The sequence below is a fragment of the Nyctibius grandis genome, chromosome 5, assembly GCF_013368605.1.
Source record: "Nyctibius grandis isolate bNycGra1 chromosome 5, bNycGra1.pri, whole genome shotgun sequence".
Taxonomy (NCBI): Eukaryota; Metazoa; Chordata; class Aves; order Nyctibiiformes; family Nyctibiidae; genus Nyctibius; species Nyctibius grandis.
In genome coordinates, this window is record NC_090662.1 from 64,870,194 (window position 1) to 64,885,540 (window position 15,347).

General features: G+C 35.8%; 1 protein-coding gene across 1 annotated transcript in view; it reads left to right on the forward strand.

Annotated features, from left to right (window-relative positions):
- SLC41A2 (solute carrier family 41 member 2) overlaps positions 1–15,347 on the forward strand; it is a 58,201-nt gene that overhangs the window by 21,393 nt on the left and 21,461 nt on the right. The window contains exons 6-8 of the mRNA XM_068401130.1: positions 879–1,025; positions 9,599–9,746; positions 10,308–10,387. Of these exons, the coding sequence (XP_068257231.1) occupies positions 879–1,025; positions 9,599–9,746; positions 10,308–10,387 (375 nt within the window). The remainder of the gene's footprint in view (positions 1–878; positions 1,026–9,598; positions 9,747–10,307; positions 10,388–15,347) is intronic.

A 15,347-nucleotide genomic window follows, 5' to 3' on the forward strand; every position in this document is an offset into this window, starting at 1 on the left:
ATTGCAGTTCTTTCTTTTGAGAATTTAATGGAGTGTAGCTCTTTAGCCAGTTTCTCTGAAAGTAAACACCTACTGTAGCCTACAATACATAATATTGCTGAAATACATGAAAATTATAATACTAATTTTTCAACAATTCTTTAAAATAACATAAAGGATGGTATACACAGCTGAAGCTCTTATGTGTATTACATGATGAGAGGGAAGTACTCAAATTATGCCACAGGCAGCCGTTAATAACAATGTGAATTTTATTTTTAGTAGCTACTTGCATTCTGCAGGGAAATGCCTCTTAAAAAGTTAGTGTTGCTCTTTATAGGAAAAAAATAGAAACCAACATCCTCAATTTAAAAAGTTTTAACTGTGTAGCAAGTAACATTTTTATATGTTGTCTAGTTTTTAATTTATGATGTAGCTTCTTGACTTTTGGTGCTAAGTCCATAACTGGAAATCTTGTACAACATCAGATGTGGAAGTATTTAATCTTATGTTGTTTTCAGCCTAGTGTAATTTAAATTTCAGTCAGCTAAAGTTAGGGTGTAGAACTAATATGCTGCATATTTTTTTCTTCAGATGTCTGATTTACAATTTCAATGGTGCTAATTCTAATCATAAGCAAAAAATAATTAATTGTACAGATGGTTCTTGATTTTTTTGTGTGTGTGCTTACTTTACTGTATTTTTTTTTAATATATAACCTGATTTTTAAAAATGGCTAAAACTTCAAAATACAAACATCAGTCAAGTGGGAAGAACAATCGTCCTGGGACAAAAGCACTGACTTCTTATTTATCAAGTTTGAAAGTGCCATTATCTTGGAATTTTCTGTGGAGTTACAACAGTAGATATGGTTACTGTACTGTCTTTGTTGATTCTAGGAATAATAATGGTTGGAGTTATTGTTGGATCAAAGAAGACTGGTATTAATCCTGACAATGTTGCCACTCCTATAGCAGCAAGTTTTGGAGATCTTATCACTCTTGCTATACTAGCATGGATAAGTCAGGGTCTTTACACTTGCCTTGGTAAGTACGTTTCTAAGTGTTTATGTCTCCCTAAGAACCTCTTTTGGATTAGGAGGGTGGGGAGAAGGCAGGGAAGGAGAGGTTTAGAAAACCTTTTAGTTTGACTGACTTTTTTGTCAACATACCATTGAATGATAAATCTTGGGTTGCAACATTACGCCATGGTCTTTTTAAGATGATAGAAGTCACTAACCACAATCTTGGCACAATCCACTAATATCTGAAAGACTCTCACAGTATCACAGTCAATCTACATGTGAATTAGAAACTGTAGTTGCTGAATTTACTCTGCTTTCTTGGGGGGAAGGGAAGCTGTCTTCATCCCATTTTTCTCTAATGCCCACACCTAAATCAAATATTTGCTTCCCAGAGTCCTTTGAAGTGGAGAAGGAGTTGAGCTGGCTATCTTGATCAGCTGCTGGGAGAGTTGTTCTTTGAGAATTTTTGTTGTTAGGGTGTGGTTTTAGACAACATTCAAATATATCTTGAGCTGCAGCTATTCATAGAAATCAAAATAACAATAATTTAAGTACTTTGAGTAACAACAGCAAGTCTACAAGTATGTATTCAAAGAAGTGAAGCCTAATTTTAGATTTATGCTTTGTGATTGCTATGAATTTTAAATGGTCTACGCAAAGACTACTGTGGGTTTCCTTCTGTTTCCTTCCAAGTGCTCTCCAGCTCCCATTGCAATACCTCCTTATTTCCTCATCTTCCCTACTCCAGCTTCCAGTACCAGTTTCCTCAGCTCTTTCTTTTCTTGTTTCCATCACAGTATGACACTTCCATGTCTCCCTGTGCCTGTGCTTCATTTTACCAACATTTCCTTCTGCTTTTCAGTAAACGAAGTAACCGCTTCCAGCTTCTCCAAATAATGGCCCTGCTCTCTTCTGTTTTCTTTGTTTCTTTTTGTCTTATGAATTTGGTGACTATATTTCAAGCATAAATCTGCTGATTTAGCTGTAGCTTTCTTCGGAACAGCAGTTCTGCAATGAAAGATGAAAAAATGTATAACCACTCTGAATAGCTAAGCAGCAAAGGAGAGGCCTTCGTTGACTACTGACTACAGAGGGCAATGTTCTAATCCTACTTCATGCATGAATTCTGTCTGGCTTCTTGATGACAGTTTTTTACTGTTTACTTACTTTCCTTCTAATAGCTATGAACAGGTAAATTACACATAAAGAGCTTCAAACTATTTTTTTTTATGAATGGCCTTTTGTTTTCAGTCTGCAGTTCATCTACTAGTTATTTGCATGTTTCTATAGTCTCTTTGAAACTGTTTTTCTGATTTCTAGGACTTGTATTGTTTAAATCCTACTCTCCTAAAGGAGCAGACTACTGAAGAAGGTTCATCATCACAATGTCTGCTAAAAATGAATATGCTTATGATTATTATTATTAGAAGCATGCTCAGATAGTAGCTGATGTAATGAAATGCTTGATTGTCACAAAGGAAATGTAAGCTTGGAAAATGAGAACAAGGAACTCAAAAATCAGTCATTTTCTTCCTGTTTCTTCATCTCCCCCATGAAGAAACAAAAAGTGTGAAACCATTTTCTCACAGGAGGAGAAGAATGTTCAAACAATATTTAAAATTAAATTATTGCTGCAACTGACTCCTTCCATAAAAACTATTATGTTGTATTTTAAAAGACATAATTGGAGACAATTACAGTATAGTATACCACAGGCCCAATTTTGTGTTGTCCATAATTGTTTTACCAGACATGTTGGTATCACCACATATATTCTTTACATCTGTGCTCATTGTTCAAGCCTTTTTATGTAAAAATTTGAGCTGTTCTGTCTAAGTATTACAACATCAGTCAGAAAAGGTATCTAATAAGACTCAAGCTACCTTAGTGTGACTTGCCATTTTGATTCTTAGTTTTCAACTGATGAATTTTTATTTTCAGTATGTGATTTTTCATATTTAGAAAGTGTTGATGTGATGTCAGCTTAAATGTCTCAGTGTGCAATACCGCCATATTTTATATTTTCTGTATTTGTGTTAAAACTTAAATTCTATTGTTTATTTCATAACTATATTTAAGTACTTTATATTATATTCTAGGAACTTATTTTTCAAATCTTCCTTTACATACTTCTTTTAAGGAACTTTATAGACTTACAGTGAAAAGAAAGTAAGTAAAGATTTTTTTTTTTTTAACCTCTCTTCTTTCTTTTCTCCTGATGAGAAGAACAGAGAGGAAGCCTCTATTCTCATGAAATTTGGTGTCTCTAGCTAATGCTAGGACTGAGATAATAATCAGCTTCCTCTACTCCTTTCCATTTTTTTTTTTAGCTGTGGCCATAGGCGAACTTAGTTACATGTGCTGGTATTTTAATAGTAGCTGGATTTTAATTGTAGCTACATTTGTCATTTGTAAATAAACAACATATATTATTTTGTGACTATGTCTAGTAATGTTGCCTATGCTTTATATAAATTACAGATAATATGTTTCTTTTTGTAAAGGAGTAACTAATTACTACTAATCTTTCAGTTTCTCTTAAAACATGCTTTTTTTTTAAATTCTAAAAAAGGCAAACAAAAACCACTGAACCCCCAAAAGAAGATGGGGACAGAAACTTGGACTTCTTGCTTCCTTTCACACATTTCCAAAAAACTACATCTCTAGTTACATATAGCCTAACGTATCTCAGAAGAATAAAAAAAGAAGTGGGGCCAGTTTGAACTGATCCTTTGCTACTTTTACAGCTGTCATGGCCACTCACGTTTTAGTTAGCCACTGCAGCTGGAAAGCAGATCCCACACACGTGTAGGGGGAAGGATTAATATACTCAAGTACACTTCTAAGAGTTACTCCCAATTTTCTTTCTATATGGTCTTCTGGAAATACTTCTTTTTTGGTGATAATTATCTAGTTTCCACTAAAATGGCTGCTTCTGCTCTTTATTATTTTTTTTTTCAATGTCTCTGTATTTCTTTCTCTTAGGAAACAGAGAGTCTTTCTAAAGTAAGAACATACCACAAAGTCCTTGGAAATGTGTGGTTTCCAATATGCATGTATTTAAACTATGAAATGGTAACAAGGAATAAAAGTATGGAGTAGTTTCAGCTGAGGAGAGCTATATAAAGGGAATGGCAGGGAAGAAGAGTTCAAAAATTATTAAACAACAGGTTAAAAAAAGTTTAAGAAACTTTTTTACACAATATGTGATTGGGATGTGGAACTTACTGCCATGATGTATTAGGAGGACCGAAGTGATTTTAGAAAACTATTTGGATAAATTAATCAGGGAAGAATCCATTGAGGAGTATTGAACAGACAGATGCAGACATAAACTTGAGTGATGAAATCCTTGAGGCAACAGCTGCAGAAGCTGACAGAACACGCTGAAAGAAGCATCGCTCTAAACTTGTCCTTTTCTTCTTTCTGCAAGCCTGAACTGTTGACCATCGTCAGACACAGGATACTGGACTAAATAAGACCTTTGGCCTCACCCAGCACAGATGTCCTTATGTTGTTTCTGTTGTTTCCCTGCTTTCTTAATGCTAGAATAACAAGTACAATGGGAATGTTATAAAGAAACCCACAGTTTATGGGCTAGTAATGAAGCAAGTGGGATTCACCTCTGAACTGTATTCTGAATTAACTGTTTTCCCCTATGAATTATTAGCCTAGCTACTCAAATGTACTGAAACAAAGTGTAAGTTTCTGGCTCCTTTCTGCAGGTGAAGAGTTGTTGCCAGAGAACAAGACTTGAAGGGGGAAATTATTTATGTACAAGCTTTCTGCTTGTCTGTAACAGAGCTGTACATCTGTGCTCAGCCTTTGGTTTGAGAGGATGCTTCATGGCGTACCCAGAAGAGGCAGGGGAATGGACTGTAGCATTTTTACCTAGGCTAGGGCCAAATGAAACATCTTGTGTGGCCACCATCATATATATAGAATCACAGAATCATAGAACGGTTTGGGTTGGAAGGGACCTTAAAGATCATCTAGTTCCAACCCCACTGCCACAGGCAGGGACACCTTTCCACTAGACCAGGTTGCTCAAAGCCTCATCCAATCTGGCCTTAAACACTGCCAGGGAGGAGGCATCCGCAGCTTCTCTGGGCAACCTGTTCCAGTGTCTCACTACCGTCACAGTAAAGAATTTCTTCCTAATATCTAATCTAAATCTACCCTTTTTCAGTTTAAAACCATTCCTCGTCCTGTCACTACTTGCCCTTGTAAAAAGCCTCTCTCCCGCTTTCCTGTAGGCAATATAATTCCTTAGAAGTTCATCTGAGTGCTTTAAAAATAATGGCAAATCTATCAAACACGGGGATTTAAATAGTAAAAGGTTAACAGTTCTTTCTGCCTTAACAACTGCCTGTGACGAGCAGTGTGTGTGAGTCGCTGCTGGCTGGCTGGGGCAGCGCTAGAGGGCCCCACAGGCCCGCTGCCTGCACAAGGAGTAAAACATTGAGCATCTGAGTTCTTCGAACTAGAAGATTAATTTATATCTCTGTTTGCTAAAAGGATGAGGGCTTAAGTAAATGAAGATCACTAAGGACTAGGCTGAGAACCTTGTCTCTTTCCTCTTCCCTCCTTCCCTTTTTAATTTAAGGTCACAGTCAGAAGTTCATTGAAGAGTTGAGTGCTTTTAGGAGTTGATCTTCCACTGTGGGATGGTACAAATTCTATAGCAGAGCCAGGTTGAGTGAGATTCCTTTTACCATGTAAGCTACCTGCTATAAATCTATCAAAAATGGAGTGAAGTGAGCCCTAAAAGAGGAGTCATTTATTCCCTCTTCCCATTCTCCAGCTATTGCAGAATACATTTTCTTCTTCTGTGAATTAAATATGAAGTGGAAGATGGCCCATCCTTCCTTACAAGATGCATCTCAATGTTAATGTCTTTTTAGATTCTTACAGTAAGTTGTTCTACAAGTAGAGTCTCCCATAGCTAAAAAAAGAAGTCCTGCACTCTCTTCCCAAGAGTTAGGCTGGAGCTGAGTAGTTTCACAGGTCCTGTAGGCAACTGGAGTCTATCATTGCTCACTTCTGACAGATACTGTAATATATTTCTAAACTATTAATTGCTTCTATAGTTCTGTTTTTAATTAAACTTAATAGACAGGGAATAGAATTTGAAGTTCTGGTAGGGAGCAACTGCCTTCCCATAATTTTTACGTCATCTTTGCCTTAAAACACCTGGGCAGGGTGAATTTCAGTTGTCTGGTCTAAAACTTGTGAACAGATTAATATGTATACCTGATTTCCTCCTTGTTCAGCAGCAGGGGGATAGTTGGTGGCTTATTTGTTTATTTATCATTCCCTCTGTAACTTTAGAACAGAGAATCCAAATAAAGTGCTAGTACGTTATAACAGCAGAAGGGTTTTTTTTTTTTAAAGAATCTTAAGCTGGGGCTGTGTCCTGTCCTTGGAGTTCTCCCACTCCTGAGAGCCACTCCTGGCTTTTGTTCTTTTCAAGAAGAAACTTATGACAGTATGGCAACAATGGGGTTGCTTTTATAATCCATTTTATGTCCAACACCATTTAAAGGACTCAGGTATAAAACCTATTTTGTAAGTTTTCTCCGTACTTTTCTCCATGGTGAAATTAAGACATACGTACTAAAACGTTGAACAATAAAAAATTAACTCCTCTCACTTGCTATTGGCTCAGAGGAATAAAGCTAAGCCATTGCTTAGTAGTCTTGAAAGTCCTATCTTAGTGTATAAAAAAAACACTGGTTGCATTTTTTTTCATGTCTTTTTCTTTTATATCACTATGCACTTTGATTTTATTGATATAAAACATATTCACCCTCTTGATAGTTCATCTAACTTTTTTCTGTAAAAATGACAGTTTGTGTCATTTTATGGATGCATATTTCCTTTTTTCTGTAGCTGCTGTTAACTAACTTAACTTAAAATGTGTTGAATTCAACTAGTGAAAAGTTTGATAATCAGCCATGGATTAGTCATGTGTTCAATGGTTTCTAAAGCTGTCCTTGCTTCTGGCTACTTCCTGACTTCTGAAATGGTCCTGTTGCACTGCAGATATAAATTATATTTATTTTGGTTATAATTCATGAATCATTATACACTAGCGAGGCTGTCTTCTCATACTTTTTTTTCACTTTTTGAAACTCCTTACAAAACATTTCTGTGGCAGGATGACATATGTTTATGTATATTTTATATTTTACATAGTTATTATTTATTTAGAGGTTACATATTAAATAATTCTTGGTTAGTATTCATTGTTCATTTGCTGGACTGATTTCAGTTTTATCTATGGGTACTTTTTTTTTCTCCCCAAGAAGAAAGGAATTATATGATTACTTTACTTATTTTTTGTGTTCTTTGTAATTCTTGGACTACATTCTTGGACTGCCTCTCCAAGCTTAGAGACTGGTGCAGATGGTAGTTAAATACTCTCCCTGTTTTCATGAACACATTCTAACAAGTTCTTTAGTTGTTAGTGGGATTAAAAAAGAAATTATTGTAAAAGGCATACTTTTTTGAGCTTTAATTTCCTTTCCTGTGTTGGTAGAAGTCCTGTAATAAAGAATACAGTGGGCTAATTGTTGATGTACAAGTGAAAGAATTTAAAAAATTAGTCATTAATTAGGGTAATTCTCACCATTGCATCTGTATTTTGCTGTTCAGTGTTTGTTTGCGCCAGAGGATCTTTGCTGACCAGCAGACTTTACCTTTTAATAAAATTGGCAACCTCTCCAAAAAAGTGGCAAAGACTTGGAACTTATTTTGTGCCCTTTTGTGTTTTACTAAATATACTACATTAGAGCTATTCTCTCGCTCTGACCTTTAAATCAGTTATTGGGCATCTGGTACATGCCTCACCTTGGTTCCATATGAGAGGAACAGACAGAGAGGAAAAAAGAAAACATAGCAGGGATACAGTATGATTTATGTCTCGGCGGTAAAAAAAAAGAGAAGGGAAAAAAGAGAGAGGAAGAGGAGAGAAGTTTCAAAATTTTAAATAAATAGAGGTAGAAAGAATGATGCCTTTCCGTGTGACTAATTTTAGTGCACACAGGGATCTTTCTTCATTGCAAATGGAGGGAAGGATGTGTTTACTTGGGCAGTAAGTAGTTCGAGAACTTTACATCAGTACATTTCTGTCTTTTTCATTGTTTGATAAAACAAAACTATAATTATCAAATAAAGGAATCATGTATTGTCTGTAGTCTTTTGAGTAAGAACTCTACATTAGGCCCACCTCTTAGTTCACAGAAAGAGGAGAAAGGAGGAAAAAAAGGCACCACCAAGGAAGAAGGACATAATATACTGTAGAATCGTTAGATAAGGAAAGGAAAAAATTACTTCTCTTTTGGGCTTTGTCTTGTTCTAATAGCTTTCTACTTTTAGCTTATCCACTGGAAGGTATCTTAGTATCTTTTCTGCTGGCTCTGCTGCATAGGTTGTTACCAATCAATGCAGAAGGATAGTAACTTCTAAAAACTTTACAGCAGTTCTCCCAGGAGTAATTTTAGCTCCACCAAGATAACATCAAAGTAGTAATTGCATGAATTTGCAGCCTTTGTAATAAACCATAATATATGGATAAGAATACTTTTTTATATACTAAATATTCTTATTTGGTAGAGTGTTTGTGTGTTCTACATTAACTACTTCAACCTGTTAATTTAAAATATATTTTGCATTAAGACTTGTCCAAATTCTGAAAGTTTAGACAAAGTGTATTTAACATTAAATACATGACCACATTTCTCATAAAGCTAAATATATGTAGAAGTGGAATGTTTGCATAGTTTATAGATATATATATTTGCCATTAGGGTAAATTTTTCATTATTTACCTCACTGTTGAATTAGGAAGTCTTGGATCACTGTAATAGCTTCTGTGTGGATGGGATTATAAAACCAAGTAATCAAAAAAAATAGCATTCTTTCTGTGGAGGCAGCTGTTTGCCTCAGTAGCTCAGCTTTATGATGGTACTCGCTGATTGCAGTTGTGTTCCTGTGAAATATGATGCAGTTCTGATGGATAGGCGCAAGCAGCATAATTGTGGCTGTGAATTTTCAGACTCAGACTGGTTATAAAACAACTGAGCTCCTGATATAATTGTCTCAATATTACACATTGTGCTTCCGTCATTTTAGATGTGCTGTTTCTGGAAAGATTACTGTATTATCTGTGCTTTGGAAAGAAGGGGATGTACGTATGCTATGAATTTGTGTATAAAAAAATGCATTTTCAATATATTCAGCATCTTTTTTTTTAGTAGATATGTTACAAAGTAATGTTTTGTATTCCACATCCTTATTGCATTTTTATCATAAAGCATCATACAAAAATCCTCTTCAAAATTCCTGCTTTACACAGATAGTTCCGTCCTTGAGAACATGAGAAGACAGTGATCACAGATGGCAGATGTTAACCATCTTATTTAGCGCAGTAGTTGAAACTTTAGGTACAGTAGTGATAAACACTATTAAAATTCCTCAATTGCATGGTATAGATTATAATTTATTTTAGAGGTCTAAATTAGGAAAAAATTATAGGAATGTCTTGAAAGTAAACCAGGGTTTTTTTGGTATTTTTCTGTATTATTATTTTAGAGACATATTACTATGTATCTCCTTTGGTTGGTGCCTTTCTTTTGGCTCTGACTCCGATGGGGATTGTCATAGCTGCCAAACACCCAGCTACCAGAACTGTTCTCCATTCAGGATGGGAGCCTGTTATAACTGCCATGGTTATAAGCAGGTAAGTCTATTTGTCTTGCTTCATCTTGATAGTCACCCTATGTCTGTATATATCTTATTTAACACTTGATTGTACTTAAAAGAAACATTTAAGGACCTTCTAGAATGTAGAGTGTGAATAAACTTTAATCTTCCCAAAATGGGAAAGTTACAAAGTCACAGGTGGGAATGAGTAGGGGAGGCAGCAGTAGCCTGTGGCAATGACTGAGCAGAAGTGTGCTGTATCAAATGAAGGAAATGGTGAGCTATTCATCTGCAGTTTCCAGTCACGATTGCATACAGATTTAAGAGATTATTTAGTCAAATGAAAACCATGAATCTTGAAAGTGGAGTGATTGGCTGAAATTCTATGGTCTTTGTTATACAATAAGTCAATTTTAATATATAAATAACTATAGCAATGTTAGTCGGTAGCTGAGAATGAGGTAATGGTGGGAGGGAAGATGAATTGAGAAGAAGACTGTGGCGTGAAGACATTCTAAGACAGATTGCTAAAGAGGTTTTGGAATACTAATTAATGTAACTGTGTGCCTTATTCTAAATATTGTACTTTGTGTTTCAGTATTGGTGGCCTTATTCTGGACACAACTGTATCTGATCCTAACTTAGTTGGAATTGTTGTTTATACCCCAGTAATTAACGGTAAGACTCTGACAGGATTATGTGCTACTATATATCAATTGATATAGGTTGGTTTGAGAAAAGTCTATTACAGTACATTTCTGTTATGCTAATTAATATCTAGTATATTAATTTCAAGTTTTGATTTTGATGTCAAGAGTTGTTTATTTGTACACCTGAGGAGTGCTTCCTGATCTTATTTATTACAACCATTAAAACGTGATAGAGAATGTGAGAAGTAGGAACCTAAAGTATGCATTAAGAAACTGAAAGTATAAATATTGCAGTAGTGTATTCAAATATTAAATGATAAAATATTACATTGAATCGGTTATGGCTGTATGGCTGAGGTAAAATTTTAATTCAATGAATTTTCTTGTGAACAACCAAGGACAAATTTTCAAAACAGTAATTTACTATTTACATGTAATGTACATAATATAAGAACTAACAGGGATGCTACAGGCAAGTAAATAGATTTCTCAAGAAAAATGTGTGTTGAATGTGTAAGAATGTGGCCTAATAGGCCAAGACTAGAGTCGGTAGAATAAGGTAAAGTTAGCCTAAGGCCCGTGGCCTGTTACTACCAATAGCAATAATGCTTTTGCAGTGCCACTGGGCAACAGCAGAAGCACTAAGGAATTCTGATATTCCCTCATCCACAAAGAGCAGAGGGGAGTAACGTGTAAATGTTGTATGTGTGTGTGCTAACCCCCTCAACCCTCATAATTCTAAGGATAGAAACATTTCTATCGGAAAATATAGAGAAAATATGTTCTGTGTAGAGGATGCAGAGTGGGCCTGTTTTATGGTACACCTCCTGGAAAAGGAAATTGTAGGTAGGTGATTTTTTTGGTTGCTGTTGGGTTAGCCTCTCCTGGGTTTCATAATTCTACTGGCACCTTCTGATATTGCTAGTCAGTATAGTGCAGTAAATAGGAGTTTAGGAAATCTTTGAGTTAAAAAAGCACATCTGTTGATGCTCATTTACTGACATAAAAGGTTTGCTAGACCACTTAACAGATGGCTTTTTAAATATTACCATTGCAGAAAGCTTTCTCTACGAGCGCTTTCCTGGCCTCGGAATTCTCATTGTAAGTAAGCCTAAGTAATGAAAGGAGCTGAGGGTTTTCCCCTCAAAACACTTTTCAGATGCCTTTTCCTTTCTCTTACCTTAAAGTTTGTTGCTCCTATGACAAAGAAAACCTGAAAGAAACCAGGGAAACTGAAAGAAATATTGTAACCTATTGGGATTGTGTCCAACCAAAATTTGAGGACAGTTTAAATTTGTCCAGGATTTTAAGCTGTCACTGTTTTTTTCAAAGCCAGTTGCCATATCTTGAAATCCTGAACAGTATGCGCTGCAAAGTTGTCAGGTGTTAGGCTTCCTGTGTGAGCCATTAAATAACTTTCAACCTGGTCCTATCTAGATGGCTTGCATATTCTTAGATGTGAGACACGTTACTTTCATCACATATAGAATCACAGGATCATATAATCGTTTTCCTTTGGTTGGAAAAGACCTTTAAGATCATCACATCCAACCGTTAGCCTAGCACTGCCAAATCCTCCCCTAAACCATGTCCCCAAGCACCACATCTACACAGCTTTTAAATACCTCCAGGGACAGTGACTCCACCACTTCCCTGGGCAGCCTGTTCCGATGCTTGACAGCCCTTTTGGTGAAGAAATGTTTCCCGATATCCAATCTAAACCTCCCCTGACACAACTTGAGGCCTTTTCCTCTTGTCCTATTGCTTGTTACTTGGGAGAAGAGACTGACACCCACCTCACTACAACCTCTTTTCAGCTAGTTGTAGAGAGCGATAAGGTCTCCCTTCAGCCTCGTTTTCTCCAGGCTAAAGAGCCCCAGTTCCCTCAGCCACTCCTCATAAGTTTTGTGCTCTAGACCCTTCACCAGCTTTGTTGCCCTACTTTGGACTCGCTTCAGCACCTCAATGTCCTGCTTGTAGTGAGGGGCCCAAAACTGAACACAGTATTCAAGGTGCGGCCTCACCAGTGCCAAGTACAGGGGGACGATCACGTCCCTAGTCCTGCTGGCCACGCTATTTCTGATATAAGACAGGATGCTGTTGGCCTTCTTGACCACCTGGGCACACTGCTGGCTCATATTCAGCTGGCTGTTATTACGATGTGAAGCCATAAAGCTTTTGGTTTAAGAAATATTGGCCTGGAATTTAAGCAACCCCAAAAGTTCCTACCCCTATTAACAATAACTGCAAATATTTACCAAGAATATTAAGATAGTTCTTTGGCAGACAGGCATTTATAGTCAGCTTTACTATTAGTGGCCAGAAATATTTCACAGCAGCTTTTCCATTTTTCCCCTGTTAAACACATTTCTTGAGATGAGTAATTATTTTTAATTCTATGCTTGGTTGGGTTTAATTGTTAGTCTGCTTTTTAAAAATAAATAAATCACTTTGTGGTTTTAGCCATTATGATACTTATAAACCACGTGACGTTTTGATGTCTGTGTTTGATGTACTGAAGTTCTGAATAAAATAACAAAGCCCAAGCATGGCTGTACTTCAGCTTAGATACTCAAGTTGATCTTTATGTTTTCTAACGGACGAGGTGGTTAAAATTTGCAAATTCTCTTACAGCATCACAGTGTGTTGAATTTGGCTCAGGAATTGCGATTTGCAAGTAACCCAGTTCCTTTTGTGCAGAAAAAAGATAATGCCTTAAACAATTATATGCTTCGGAATATGCAGCTGAAATGAATTAAGGTGCAGTTACCAGAGAGAGCCACTTTCCTCTCCATTTTCATTGCATGCTGAAACAAAACATCGTGAGATATCTTCTAAGTATTTGCATTTCAGGAGTTACTGCATGATAACAAACATGTTGGTAGACCTTACCCCATTTTTATGCATTTTGTAGAATGGAGGTTCTGCAAATTAATTCTGAAAACATATGAAAATAGGAAACACTTTGCAGGCTTTAAGTAGAAAAATTTGTCTTTACAGATGGTTTGAAGCAATACTCTTTAAGGGTAGCATAAAACTGTTTTAGTATTTCTTACTCTTTGGCTTTACATATTGTAAGATTATTCGATATCTGGAGGGAATAAATGTAGATCAAGGAATATGAGAAACCCATATGAGAAAAATCCGACACAAAACATACTCAATGTTTGTTGTCTGGGAGATGAAAGTTAAGTTTATGTAGTGTATTCCCCAAACCATACCTTTTTTATCTATTAGTAGGATAAACTGAATGACAAACTTTCAGGTTTTTCAGAGAGCTTTTGCTGTAAATTGTGTGCTTTGGAGAATATGGAAAGAAAATACCCAGAAACCATTCCTCCTCAAAAAAGAAAATGCATTTTTTAATAACTTTGTATAGTTTAATGTCTTGTAGCATAGCTGTACTCTCAGCTTTCACACAACAGAGAAGTGCTTTGATGAGAAGATAACCGTTGTCTCAGACAGTTGAGCATCTGAAATTTGCCTCGGTAAATTACAAGGGAAAGCATTAGTGTACCTGTATGGTAGTAGAGCAATTTGACTGGGTAGCAAATTAATTTTTCTGCATCCTGAGTTGGAAAGAAGGCACCTATACTGTACGAGAACTTCATTCAGTCTTTTTTAGTTTCATATGAAAAAGGAGGAGGGTTTTGATTCTGGATATTTTAATTCTGGTGCATTATTGGGTGATAGTTTTGCTACTTTTTAGTTGCTAGCCTGTACATGTAAATCTGCATATCTATGCTATTAGAGATGTGTGTTATTTCTTTTACGTCTTACTTGTAAATTTTTTACAATATTTCAGTCATTATTAGTTTTCATGTCAATTATATCCAGAATATTTTTATTTTTTGACAATCATGGAACACCTTTTAATTAGGCATAAGAAAGAAATGATTTATAAGCCAAATGAAACATAAACTACTCCATTTTAAAATGTAATAGTTTGCATATATAAAGTTATCTCAGAGACTTCCCTTAACAAACATCCCTAGAGGAAAAGCTAATGATTTCCAGCCATTTCCCCCCAAACATTTTTATGTATTAAAAGAAATGATACAAAGTACAAAGGAAGATAGAAGAAATATGGATTAAAAAAACAACATAAAAAGTACCTAGTTAAGTGAGGCTTCTATTCTAAGTATTTCACTTGTGTAAAACATGATTTTTTGAAGTTAGTGATAGAGTGGTCAGGGCAAAAATTGATCTTGAATTTTCTGAGAGATAATCCAATTATTAAAAAATTTAGAGTTTTTGGTCACTATTGTAACTGAGATTCTTTTCCTTTCTTTACATTTCATTTTTGTAATACAGATGATATCAAAGAGCAAGTTGTTGTTGAACTCCAGAAAGACTAATTTGCACAACTGACTATTTTGTATACAGGAGTGCACAAAAGTGAGAAAGTTCTTGCCTTCCTTCTCTTGATAGATTTACAAGAAAAATCCATTTGGGAATTGTGTTGGCCTAATTCTTCCCTTATGTGTGTATTAATTGGTTTTTGTCCCATTGCACAAGCTTGATAGATGCTTGGGAAGAACATGGTATTCTGTTGCTGGTTAATCACTCTCCATAGAACTGGATTGCTAAAAGTCTTTAATCTCAATGAATTGATATTCATATGGTTTGCCATTCCTACACAATTATTTGTGTGTGCCATCATGCGACTATTCTTTATAGCCTTGTGAACAGTTACGGCACTGGTCAATAAAGCTGAGTATGTAGGCTTTATCTTGGGGTCTCAGTGCTTTCATAGGAGGCAGTTTTCTGCAGGAACCTTTCTTCATTTATATATATTTAAGAAAAAGAAAAAAAGGAAGAATGAGATGGGGACCTACAGGAGAGGAAGTGACTTTATAAATAAGGTACTTGAATACTGCTTTGGAAAATTGCTCTTACCTATCATACAGTTCTCCCCTGGTGCTAAACAAGTATCTTAAACCAGATTTTTTATTAATCAGTAATATCTTAATTTTTCTCTTTTTTCT